Here is a 12446-nt window from a genome sequence, read left to right on the forward strand (position 1 = left end):
AGCTGTGGCCCTGGCTGCCTCCTCCTTCTGTCCCATGCACAGAAAGCTGGTGGCTGAGAGGAGTTAGTGAGATTGCTGCAGGGTCACCAGGACTGCCCCAAACACACGTGCATCGCAGTCCACTATCCTGGGGAGCTGGGCTCCCGGCTCTCTTGATCTACCTCTGTCCTGAAGTCCCTGCCCCATGTTCACACCGTCAGGGAGAGGCCACCGGCAGAAGCTAGTCAAACCTCAGGGAGGTGGCTGGATGGGGCCATGGGGACAGCTAGAGACAGGCAAGGCGGGCTGGATGCTCCTGCTAACAGAATCTGCGGTGGGGGGCGGGGCGGCCCTCATCCATGCGCTGGACGGGCCCAAGGACAGGAGGCACTAAGGTCCCTTCTCTGGAGACCAGCTTCTGCAGACAGGCCCCAGAAGTATTTCCAAATCACAGGGAGGGAATTATTTCTCTCAGAGGTATCTTCATTTCATCATTACAGCGCATTATAAGAAGTCAAGTCTGTCCTTCTGCAAGGACAGTCTTTAACTAATGCCCTTCTCTCCATTAGCTTTTGCTGTCCTCACGCTATTTATGTCCTGAGCAATGACTGGGGGCCGCGTGCTGATGGCATAATTTCTATTTCCGAGCGCACGGACAGCTTCCAGTGGGCTCGGTGGAGCTGATTGCCTCTGGATGATGAAGACTGCCCCCCCGCCCCCCAGCTCTGCACCCTAGCACCCCCGGCCAGATGACCGCAGGCTAGTGGGTCCCGGATATGCCTCCGACAGCAACATGCCGTCTTCAGGGTGGGGGTAGACAGGGGACGGGCACACCCAGCCTGGAGCGTGTCATCTCCTTCAGCCCAGGGCCAAGCAGCTGCAGGCAGATCCTCACAGAAATCTCCGGGCCTCTCCACTTGGCAAGGAGGAGTCGGGGTCCAGAGAGCAAGGGCTCTGCACACTGACCTCCATGCTTTGCCTGGTGGCACAAACGTCACGGAACTCAGCGGGGCCCACAGGCAGGGCAGCAAGGGGACAACCAGGTGCGGTTCAGTGGAAGCCCATCTTCCAGCCATAGGCTTGACATCTGCCATGACCTAGTGCAGGTCTCCCTCCACGCCTTCCACTGTCTGAGGACCAAAGGGACCTTGTCTTGTTCAAAGTGAGAGAAACCCAAAGCCATTGGCCCTAAACCGAAGCAGCTGTGTGTCTGCGGTGCGGGGCAGGGGGTCTTCTAGATTTGGCACCGGGGCCCCTTCCCTGCACACATGGGCCCTTTCTGCACAAGGGACAGGACCCTGTGGGGCTCACTCCCCTGTTAGCATTCTCAGATGTGACACCCAGACCTGCTGCCACCTTCCCAGGATGGGCACCTCTGGTGTGTGGCCAGGACTGGGGCTCCCTCTCCAGCCAGTGCTCCTTCACCCCCCTGTCCCCACCGCCCTGGGTCTTCAGAACACATCCCTGCCACCACCCACCAGAGTCCCTCCCTCCCTGCCCACCCCCACTGGCTCCAGCACTTCCTGCTGGCGCTGCCCCCACCAGGCTCCTAAGTCTCCCTCTGGCCTGCCCTCCACAGGCATGGTCACAGCACTGTCCCTCACAGGAAGTCCACAGAGCACAAGCCAGCCTGACCAAGCTCAACCCCTGCACGCTGGCCCCAGGGAGCTCTGAGCCCCCCAGGCCCAATTCCTGTTCTTGCAGGTCCACCCCCCATCTCACTTGCTCTACCAGCAACTAGGTGACACCTGACTCTGCCCCTCCCTTCACAATGTCCCTCTAGACCACCATCGTGGGGGCCAGCCTCACACCCAGCACACAGATATCCCCCGACCTCCTGGGTCCTGAGTGTGCACCAAGCCCTGTGGCCACAGCACCTCCAGGTCTGGCTGCCCCTGCTACTCATTGCCCCTGGTCCTAGCTCACAACCCTGCTGCCACATGAGCCTCCGGGCACTTGGCCCCTCCGGCCTCTGCTTACATCCTGGCCCTGGGGCATCATTGCAGGTGCTGTGTCCAGGCGGCCTACCCCTGCCACTGCTCACCTTGCTGCCACGGCGGCCACGTGTGCCCCCTGTTGGACTTGCAGGCAGGTGCCACCCACAGGATGTAAGAACACCTCCTGATAAGGGGCCACGCTGCAGAGACACCACCAGGCACACAAAACAGGCAGACGCAACCCCACTCCCAGCCGCAGCCCTGGCCAGAGCACCACGTTCTCTGGGATCCCACTGCCCTCCTGCACTTGGGCCCACAGGTCCCGAGGGAGCCTCCGGGAGAAGTGAGTGTCCCACGATCCCCTCGTGCTCCCGAGGGTACAGCGTTCTTGGCTGAGGGTCCCGCCTTGGCCTGTAGGGGCCCTGGAGCTGGTCCCGGCCACGCTGGGGGGTGCTCCCCAGCCTGGCTGGCCCACAAGGGAGCTCCCCCACCTTAGACGCCAGACTTCAGCTCTCAGGAGTTCTTTCCGAAGCCTTTATGTCAATTTTAATTATCAGCAAGATAAAGGTCACTGCTGCCTCTGGGACCGGTGTGGGGGGGTGAGGGCGACTCTTAACGGGAGGCTGCGCCGCGGGGAGATCAGCGCTTGACCTCTCTGGGAGGAAATGTCCGATTAATTATCTTTTTACAGCCAACTCAATTAGACTCCCTAATCACCTGTGTAGGACACGGAGACAAAGGCGGAGCGTCGGCGGGAGCAAACAAGCCTCACGCAGGCACCGTCAAACGGCCGCCGTGGGCCCGGGCGGAGAGCCAGCCACGGGCTGGATGTTTTCTTCATTTAAGTGAAAAAAAAAAAAAGTTATCGGCCCTAAGGGGCCGAGAGTCGTCTCATGTGGAGGTGACCAGACACACTGCATTAGGCTTTAGGGCGGACTCAATTAGCCAAGGAGCCGGTTGCTTCCCAAGGCAAAGCAGTCTGCAGGGCGAGGGGCTCCATGACGCAGAGGGAGAGGAGGCAGTGTGAGCGCTGGGCAGGGCTGGGGGGGCCCCTTGGGCCCTTCTCAGATGGCCCAGGTCACCACCGTGTGCCCCCTGCCCACCTGTCCATGTGTACGGTGGGGGCTGGCCCCACAGACCTCCAGATGTTGTCTTTGACTCGACCACGGGGCAGGGCCTGTGGCGCTCCCCCTGCCTCATGTCCACGCAGGCTACACCCTGGGTTGGGGGAGGCGCCCGCGGAGCCAGTCCAGACACAGATGGTCCCCATGTGGGGCCCTAAGACCTGAGGCAGGGTTGGGTTCATAGTTTCATCCAGAGGTTTTCAAATTCAAGCATTTCCCAAGGAGCCTGTGTAAGAAGCAGCCTAGCAGGGAGCGTGTGGCCCAGGCTGGCGGGGGCAGGGAGGGCGGGACGCAGGTGTTCAGGACCCCTGGCCCTGTGGCAGCAGGTCAGGACCCTGGGCCCCTTGGGTGGAGCTCGGCGGCTCACACACCAGGAGGGCACAGCACTGTACTCATGGGGAGCCTGCTGCCTGCCTTCCCCTCCCTTTATTGAAGCGTGAAAAATGGACTTGACACAAAGCCACTGTCCCTGTTGGCCCAAGTCCTTTCTGGATGTGCAGAAAATAAAGGACGCACTGCCCTGTCCTCTCCTATGCGGGTGTTCTTCTGAAGGGGGCCGTGAGTTCTGTGCCAAGTGGCTAAAGCATCCTCTCTCCCCAGATCTTCCTGCTACCCTGGGGGTGCGCCACTGTTTCCAGACTCCCTCCTGGAGCTATACTGAGCTGGAATGCCACACGGGATGTGAAGGGGAGGGGATTCTGCTGGCAACCCCGGGATGGGGGCACTGATGTGGGGTCTTCCATGAGCCCATCATGGACATCCCCCTACTCCTCACCTCTAGAAGGTCCCCTGGCCAGGCTATTTGTACCAAGGGGCCAGGGTGAGGCTGGCCCACCCCTGGGACGACCGATGGAGACACCAGCCCCAGAGGACTGAGGCGGGCAGCCTGCCACCACACAGGGTGACCCCCCGCAAGGGGCTGCTTCTCATCTTGCAGAGGCAGCTCATCCAGAAAGCAGCAGCCCATCTGGGCGAGGAGCAGGGTGGAGCAGGCGACCAGGCCCTAGGCACGGCCCTGGGATGCAGGGTCTAGGCACTGCAGCTGACCTCAGGATGTGCTGGTGTGGGTGGCTGCGTGAGGCACTCCTCGCAGGTGGCGAGCTGTGTACTTACTCAGAAGCTTCCCCTGTAGCCCTTGGGCCACCTGGACGGTGTGTGTCCTGGGAGGGCTGGCCGAGGGTAGCTCTGTGCACCTCAGCCCCCGGGGGCTCTCAGGACAGGTCTGCGCAGAGGCCTCGAGGCCACGAAGGGCTGCCTGCAGGCGGTCAGCAGGTGGTGCGGGGCCCTTCGCTGGGGCTGGCCCAGAGGTCGGAGGTCTCCTGACTTGGCAGCACGCCTTGCCTTCTGAGAGGGATGGAGTTGGCCTGTGGCTGAGGCTGTGCTTCTAGCAAAAGAGAGCTCCCTGCGTGCATCCTTCTGGGAAAGAATGAGGGTACCTGTCGTGTCTCTAGGAGCAGAATAGGAGCTGCTGAGCGGCCCGGGAGAGAGAGAACCATGGGCCAGCGGCCTGTACCAGAAGGAGGTAGCTGGGTCTACAGGCCTCCAGTCACATGACCGGGGTGTGAGCACACACTTGCACATGCACCCTACATGGGAAACATGCACATAGGTGCACACAGTCTGCACATAAGGGCACACACAGAAACATTCCTATGGGTCGCCTCATGATACACACTCAGTGGGGCGAGGACTCATCTGGCATGTGGGCTCCCACATGAATGTGCACACCTGGCCCATCCCCTCAGTCCCAGGACAGATCCCCAGCCGCTCATCCGGCCGACTCTGCCCAGCATGGGGGCCTGCCCACCCACCACTGCCCAGGACAGCAGCAACCCCAAACAGGCCCCTTCTCGGAACCTTCCCCAGGTCAAGGTTCTTGCCCTCCTGAGTCTCCTGCGCATGCCCCTACCGGCTGGGGCAGGGCCTGACCCGAGCACTGTACCTGTGCCCTGTGGACAGAGAGTCACAGGCAGCAATATGGTGACAAGAAGAAGGCCAGAGGCTCCAGACTCAGGGTGAGACACAGCAGTAGCCCAGAAGGGCAAATAGGGCTCTGACCATCACAAACCAGGAGCCCCTGCTGGTAGGTCCTAGGAGGAAGGAGAGCCGCACAGGGGCAGCTGGCCAGGTGGGATGTGTCCCCTCCCCTTCGTGGCTAAACCTGAGGCAGATCAGGACACAATGAAGTCTCCGTCCCTGCCTGGCCTGGGCTTGTCCAGTGGACTGCCTAAATCCCCCAGGTCATGGGGAAGGGGCCCACCTCGCCCCTGTGGTGTGAGCATGGAGACTGCCTTGGGGACCACCCCCTGGGTCCCCTGGGATAGGCCTCTGAGGCCACAGCCAGGGTGAGAGAGAAGTCTGAGCAGGCTCTGTACTGCAGGAGGCACTTCTGCACCCAGTTCTGGAGCCGAGTTTGCTCCCCCAGGAGCAGCCATCCCAAGGCACTTCTACAGGGGCATGGGCTTGCTACCCTGCGAGAGCTCGGCACTAGCACAGCCTGATGAATGTCCGGGCCTGTCTGCCGCCCTCTTTTCTCTCCAGGGTACCCCACAGATCTGCTCTTGGGGCCCTGGGCGTGGCCCTCGGGTGCCTACCCTGTGGCTGAGCCCAGGCCCCAGACCAGGCAGGAGGTTGCAGGAAGGACAGGGACTGGGGAGCTGCTGGGGAGGGGGCTGCGGTTGCAGGTCCTGTGGCCGCCCATCCCTCGGATGTGTGGTTTCAGGCAGACGTTTGAATTCATCCCATTGGTCCTCCTGCGCTGGCCCTGGAGGTACCACAGAATCTGTCTGTACTTGTTGGGGACATTCCCTCTACCTGGTAGGATTCCTCGATGAGAAACCTACAGCACAAATTTCCCTTTAAAAATACGGGTCTTTCATGCTAGCTAATCTTGTCATCATTAACCATAGACAGTTAATATTATAGTGTGTTACCACCCCAAGCAGCAATGAAATTTCCAGAAGTTCTCTGCTACACATTCCGTCGCTTTTATTGGCAAGATTGGATTAGCAGCAAAGGACACCTTGATTTTTAAAATCATTTTAAATTACGGGTGATTCTTCGTAGGTCCCATCTGATGAACACTCAAAAGCATTTATTCAACGAATGGAAAAGAGGGACCACTCAGATCATTTGGAAACGTTTCCTGGGAGGGTTTTGTGCATTTAAAAGAGAGAGAGAGAGAGAGAGAGAGAAAGAGAGAGAGCAAGCCCGATGCAATCTGAGGTTCTCCTGCTACAGCTTTATTAGGTTCCCAAATCCAATTTACGGGGGATTGTCTGCGCCCCTGGGCTCCGCTGCCTGACAATGTCCCCGCAGCAATTATCAGCACCTGCATTAGGACTCAATGGGCCTAAATTGCCAGGGGGTGAGCAGACACCCCACTGACGGCAATTTACAGAAAAGGGCGCTACCATGGAAAGCTGTGGGTGGGAATTACAAAAGGTTAAACATCTAAATATAAAAATCTTTTTGAATATAACATCAATGTGCTTTGTCACTGAAACATGGGTGCTGTAATTTCACCAAAATAGGGTTTAGAAAACCTGGCGATCGTCCACGCCCATGAAATCGCCTGTTCTTCTCAGCAAAAAGCAAATCGTCTGTTCGAAAGTTAAAACAATTCAATGACTGAAATATTTCATATCAACAAAATAATCAAACACTGATTTTGGCAATTACATGTTACTGACATGAGGCCTCCGGAAAGAGAATTTTCTCCCTTCCTTTTACTTATTTGCGTGATTGGAAACTAAGGTTTTAGAGGGTTCGCTCTCTTAACTGTGGGTTGGACGGGTGAGGCCGGGCTGAGCAGCTGGTCCCTGTGGGGTGTGGGCGAGGGAATGAACTGGAAGGGCCGGTGGAGCCCTGCCTTGGGTGCCCATGTCCCGTCCACGTGCCCCACGTTCTGGTGACTGGAGGGGCTAGGAGCACGTGGCTGGAGAAATCCAGTGTACAGCGGGGAGAGAGCACTGAGCGCCTACAGTAGCTTGGCCTGCTGGGGACTGTGCTCCGTGGACCCCAGCCATGTGCGCATGAGCTCAAGAACACGTAGAAACATGGATACTTGCTTTCAAGTGTGGATGATGCCTGTTCCGATTTCCGCCGCGATGCCTCCCTGTAGGGTGGCTCCAGCCCCTTTCCTCCTTCCTCTCCCAGGCACCCAACCTCCTGGCTGCTGAGAATGGAAACCCCAAAGTGCTCAGAGTCGACCATGAGGTGGGCAAGGACATCCTGTTACACTGGTGCATCCTTCCGGTGGGGCTCACAGAGACAGGAGGGGCAGGGTGGGGAGGGGCAGGTGGCCTGTCTGTGACTCCTGCTGGTGGCCCAGCCTGCACCCAGCAGTACCTCCAGGAGCAAAGGCCTGTGAGGGGTGCCTGCAGAGAAAACCAGGTGTCCAGGACCCTGGCCCTGCCTTCACCCACCGCTGGGTCAGGGAGGGGGGACACCTGTCCAGGACCAGGGTGGATCCTGCACTGTTTCTCGACCATGAGTGAACCCTGAGACAGAGACACAGGGCAGGGCCCTCTGCAGCCCTCCTCAGGTCCTGGTGCTGTGGGACCCCACCTTCACACTTCCCATTGGTCTCACACACTAAGCATCTTTACCACCAGTCTCAGTTTTACCAAACCCACGGATCGCTGCCTTACAGTCCTGTCATGGGACTGGGGCATGAGGTTGAGGGACATGGCAGGGCTGCACACATGGGACACACTTCCCATAGAGAGATGTAAAGGAAGGGCCCTTCAGCCTGATCAGTCCCTGGAGGTGGCAGGAAGCCCAGGGCCTTGCTCTCCGCTGTAAGCTGAGGTTGGGTTCGATGACTCGATATACCCATCCTCCCCTTGTTCTCGGGTAACAGAGCCTGATCTTGGCTGGCAAGTTGTATTTCTTGTCTCCTTGTGGCCTGGTGTGGTCATGTGACCAAGTTCTGGCCAAGGAGGTAGAAGTGACAGTGGGTGTCTTAGAAGGGATGCTTCTTAGAAGAGAAGGGCCATTACCTCTTACACTTCCCCCTTCCTGCTGTCTGGAACAGGGGTATGATGACTGGCACCTGTGCAGGTCTCTGGGGCCACAAGGTGGTATGGGAAGGTCGATGGAGTAGAAGAGGAAACGGGAATGGGGATCCCTGGCGATCATGGGAGACATCCCCTGCCTCTGAATGTCCATGTGAAATGTTCACATCAATGGAGTTGAAGCCATTGCTGTGTTGTCAGAAGCAGGCTCTTACATGAGCTCAGGATCGCGGAACTGGGGAGGGGGGTTGCTTCTGGGGAGCAAAAGTATGTCCTTGGGATGAGGCTTCCACTAGCTGCGCTCCTGTCTGCTTGCACAGCACCTGCTTGGTCACGGGAGGGCGTCCAGTGTCGCCTGTGATCCTGATTGAGAGGGAAGCCCTGGGCTTGGAGTCTGTGTGCAGGAAGAAATGTCAGTGGACCCCCTGCTCAGGGCCACAGCAAGTAGCTTCAAGAGGGACGGTCACCTGGAAGATGTTCTGGCCCACATCTATTTCAGGCGTGTATTGACTGCTCTCTGGGCCTAAACCCTCCGGGCTGCACTTTAGGGGCCTGTCCGTATGTCCCGGCTGCAGGCTGGCTGCCCCAGCATATGCTCCCAAGACTTTCAAACACATGTGGCTGTCACCCCGGTTAGACAGAGGCAGTGACTCTTGGCTTGACCCTGACTCACTGCAGGCTTGAAAGGGGTTCCAGGGTCCTGGGCGACGGTCTGACAGGAGGAAGAGAGCCAAGATCTGGGAGCCATACGAGAAGGCACTGTGCCAGGCCAGGGGTAAGCATGAGAATGACACAGTTTATGGTTTGGCTTTGAGAATACAGACATTCGCTTGTCTGAGAGAAAGATCCCTGATTATGTTGCCCATACACGTCGGGGCTGCCATGGAATGCCATACTTCTTGCTCTTTCAGGATAACGGATAAGGAAAACTTACAAGTTAAGGATGTCTTCCCCATATAGTCACAGAATAAGCCATTTCATTAAAAAAAAAACAAAAAACCCCTTACCTCCTTCCCACCAAGCAGCTCCTTATCCCCCTGGGTCTGTTTCTGGGTCCCCCCCCCACCCCCCCGGCTGGTGCAAGGGGCTCACACACTGTTGGGCTGCCCCACAGCTGGCGCCCCCTAGAGTCCACACAGCAAGCTCCCTGGGTTAAGCTGGGGTTTTCTCCTTAAGGCTGGACCCCCCCCTCCCCGCCCTATTTGCAGCAGAACTGATATGTGCAATGGCTTCATCTACTCTTTGCAGAACGCACCAGAGGACAGACGGCTAGCCAGCATGTCCATGCTCCAGGCTGGAGCACCAGCGGGGCGAGGGGTGCTCTGGGGCAGCTGTTGGGATGGGATTGGTCAGGGCCAGTGGTCCTCCAGAGCATTTGGAGGTGACCCCGTTCCCGTAAGAGAAGCAGAAGCATGTGAGATGTTCACATCAATGGAGTTGAAGCCCTTCAACCCTTCCTGACCCCTGGGCAGCTGTGCATGTCCCTGGCCTGCCACCCAGAGGGGGGGACAGGAGGGGGTCACAATGGGGCGGCAATCTTGGGGGCAGATGCTGCTCACCATCTTGCAGAAGAGGAGGTCGGTACAGCAGTGCCCAGCCAGAGAAGGGCTGAGAAGCAGCAGCCCCACTGTAGGCAGCAGCCCCCAGACGCACCTGGCCAAGGACTGGGGCTTGGGCTCAGCCACGATGCCTTCAGAGCTCACACCCCAAAGGCTCAGGGCTCCAACCTGAGTGCTTCTCATAAAACCAAAGGCACGTTCCCCCACCGCCCGGTCTCCCAAAAGATAATTTTCTGCAGCACCACACCCGCACCTCAGCAAAGCTAGAAACGTCTCTGAACGTGTTGGCAGCTTGAGACCAGCCCCGCGAGCACGGGGTGAGACCCGCCTCTCGAGTGGCGAGCACCCCAAGCCTGCACAGCCGGCCAGGCCCTGGCCGCCTGCACTAAACATCAAGGAGCAGACGTGGGGGGCCCCCTTTCTGGGCCTGGTTTCCACGGAGACCTCATTACAGGCTCTGAAATCCCTCCCAGTGGAAGGCGTGGCGCCCGGCGAGTGTTTTTACACAGAAATATGAGAACGGTTTTGCCCTGCAGCGTAAAATTGCTCCTATAAACTGAGCTGGAAGCCGATGAGGGGTCATGGCCAGGCTCCCCAAGCCCCCCCCCACAGCCTGTGGCTCCCCCAATTGAGAGCCCAGGCCGGGTCTGCCCAGCACTCTGTGACTCAGAAGCACCCCTCTGTGGTGTCCAGGGCTGGGATCCTAACTGTGGGGACGGCCCCTCTTCAAAGGCCAAGAAGAGCCTGGAGGCCCCCACAGCTAATGCGTGTGTGAACTTGCCCCTTGGGGACCCCTGAGTCCCGAGAACAAAGCTTGCAATGGTCCCCAAGGATCTGGTGAGCTGTTTCCTGTGGTGAGGACAGGCACAGGGGGCCACGCAGGAACCCCTGGCCATGCTCAGCTGGGATGCCTCGGGTAATGCCAATGCTCTTCCCATGGGACTGCGACACATCGGATGGTGTGGGGGCACCTAGGAACCCCAGACACAGTGAGATGTAGAGATTAAACTTAGATTCACCTCCTAAGCTCCAGCACTTGGCTTCCAGGCGTAATTCTGGAATAATCCATGGGAAAGCCAGGCCAGCGGCTCCACGGCAGCAAGTTTTCAGACACCGGGAGCCATGTCTCCATGAGGAATCGGAGCCAAATGCACACAGAGATGCTGGACAGTCACAGAATCAGCCGGAAAACCAGGCAAACCCGCACAGGACTACAGATGGTGGCTGACCTTGGCAGGTGGGGGCCACCGGGGTGGGCTCCTACACTCAGAGGTCCTGTCCACACTGACCACAGACCTCCTGGTGACAGTGACCTTGGTGGGTTTGCCGCGGGCCCAGGCCTCGGCCTGACAGATGCAGAAACAACCCTGAGACCATCAGCCAGGGCTTCATTCTCCCGCCAGCTCCTGGTGTGCAAACTAAACCACTTCCGTTTACGCTGACAGCAATAGACCAGATGCGCTCTGTGGGGGCCCCTGGGAGTGCCTGTGCCCCAGCCCCACCCTGGGCACTGGGTTTGCACCTGAGAGGCCTGGACACTCACGACAGATAGCTCCCTACCTGTCTGTCAGCCCACAGACACGGTGATTGGCCTTGCAGAGGAGAGGCCTGCTCAGGCCCACTACCACCTTCCTGGGATGTCCTGTGTTCTCCAGGGTCACCGTGCCTGGGTTCTCCAGGCTCAACTTGATTTTCCTCCTGCCCAGTTCCTGGGGCATTCGCTGTCACCCCACATGCCTCTAAGCACTCATGCCACCCCTCGCCAATCAGCTGGTTAACTCTACTCACCAGGGAGGCCACCGGGGATGTCCCTCTGGCCACGAAAGGTATTTGATGCCAGCGCTGGCTCCAGCTCTCCCTTGGGGGGCAGCAGGTCTCCGGCACTTTCCAGGGCAGCTCTGGGCTCCAGGCCCCCAGACTTGGGACTCCACAGAGGATAGGCAATGCACTCAAACCCACTACAAAGGGAATAGGTGGGACTGTGCTTTGGTGGATGCCGAGCTGAAGGGTAGGGACACCTGGCTGAGGGGGACACCGTGGCATAGAGGCCCTTCCTAGGAGGAGAAGGGGCTGAGGCAGGCACTGAGAGGTAAAGTTAGTGGGAATAAGGGAGGGTGGGAGCAGGGAGCTGGTCTTGCTCTGGGACCACCTAGAACCCTGCTGCAACCCTAGTCTTCCTGCTCCTGGCTCTTTGCCCAGCCCCCACTGCCTCAGGTGCCTTTGCTTCCTCTCCACAAAATGGAGCTCATGGTGTCTGGCGGTCAGTGCCCTCAGAGTCCTGGCTGGTGTAGAGTGATGTGGAGACAGGGTTTGGGTAGAGCAATTCTGGGCCATTCCTCCCTGTCCCCAGTGTCACACAGGTATTGTCCAGGGTCATCCATACTCACAACGGCGTCTGGATGGGTGTCTCTTGGCTGTCCTTATTCACTTTGAAGAAGCTGACCTCCGAATAGGCCGGGAGCTGCACGTACCTGACACCAGCTGAGATCTTCAAAACCCGGCCGTCCTCACCTTGGAAAGGGGAGAGAAGCAGGCTGTCTCAAGGAAGGAATAGAATGGGACAAGCACTGGATCTCTCCCTCCCTGGTTCCTGGCCTGGACACCTGTAAGGGGCATTGCAGCAGACCTCCCATAGGAGTGATGCTGGCCCAGGCCACAACTACGTTCAACTTGAGCCCCGACCACCTTCCTGGCCTCCCCACCCCTCCTGGCCCTTGGCTGAGCCATCCACACTGCCCTGCTGGGGGGGTCTGGGCCTCATGGGACCAAGCTGAGCCTCTGGGAGAACCTTTCCTTGTTGGCTGTCCTCAGGACTTCACCTGCTCAGGG

At 58.6% G+C, this 12446-nt stretch overlaps 1 protein-coding gene across 1 annotated transcript in view; it reads right to left on the reverse strand.

The window, feature by feature from the left end:
• MORN1 (MORN repeat containing 1) overlaps window positions 1-12446 on the reverse strand; it is a 51197-nt gene that overhangs the window by 13883 nt on the left and 24868 nt on the right. The window contains 2 exon segments of the mRNA XM_038537691.1: window positions 11406-11575; window positions 12005-12128. Of these exon segments, the coding sequence (XP_038393619.1) occupies window positions 11406-11575; window positions 12005-12128 (294 nt within the window).

This window comes from Canis lupus, chromosome 5, assembly GCF_011100685.1.
Source record: "Canis lupus familiaris isolate Mischka breed German Shepherd chromosome 5, alternate assembly UU_Cfam_GSD_1.0, whole genome shotgun sequence".
Taxonomy (NCBI): domain Eukaryota; kingdom Metazoa; phylum Chordata; class Mammalia; order Carnivora; family Canidae; genus Canis; species Canis lupus.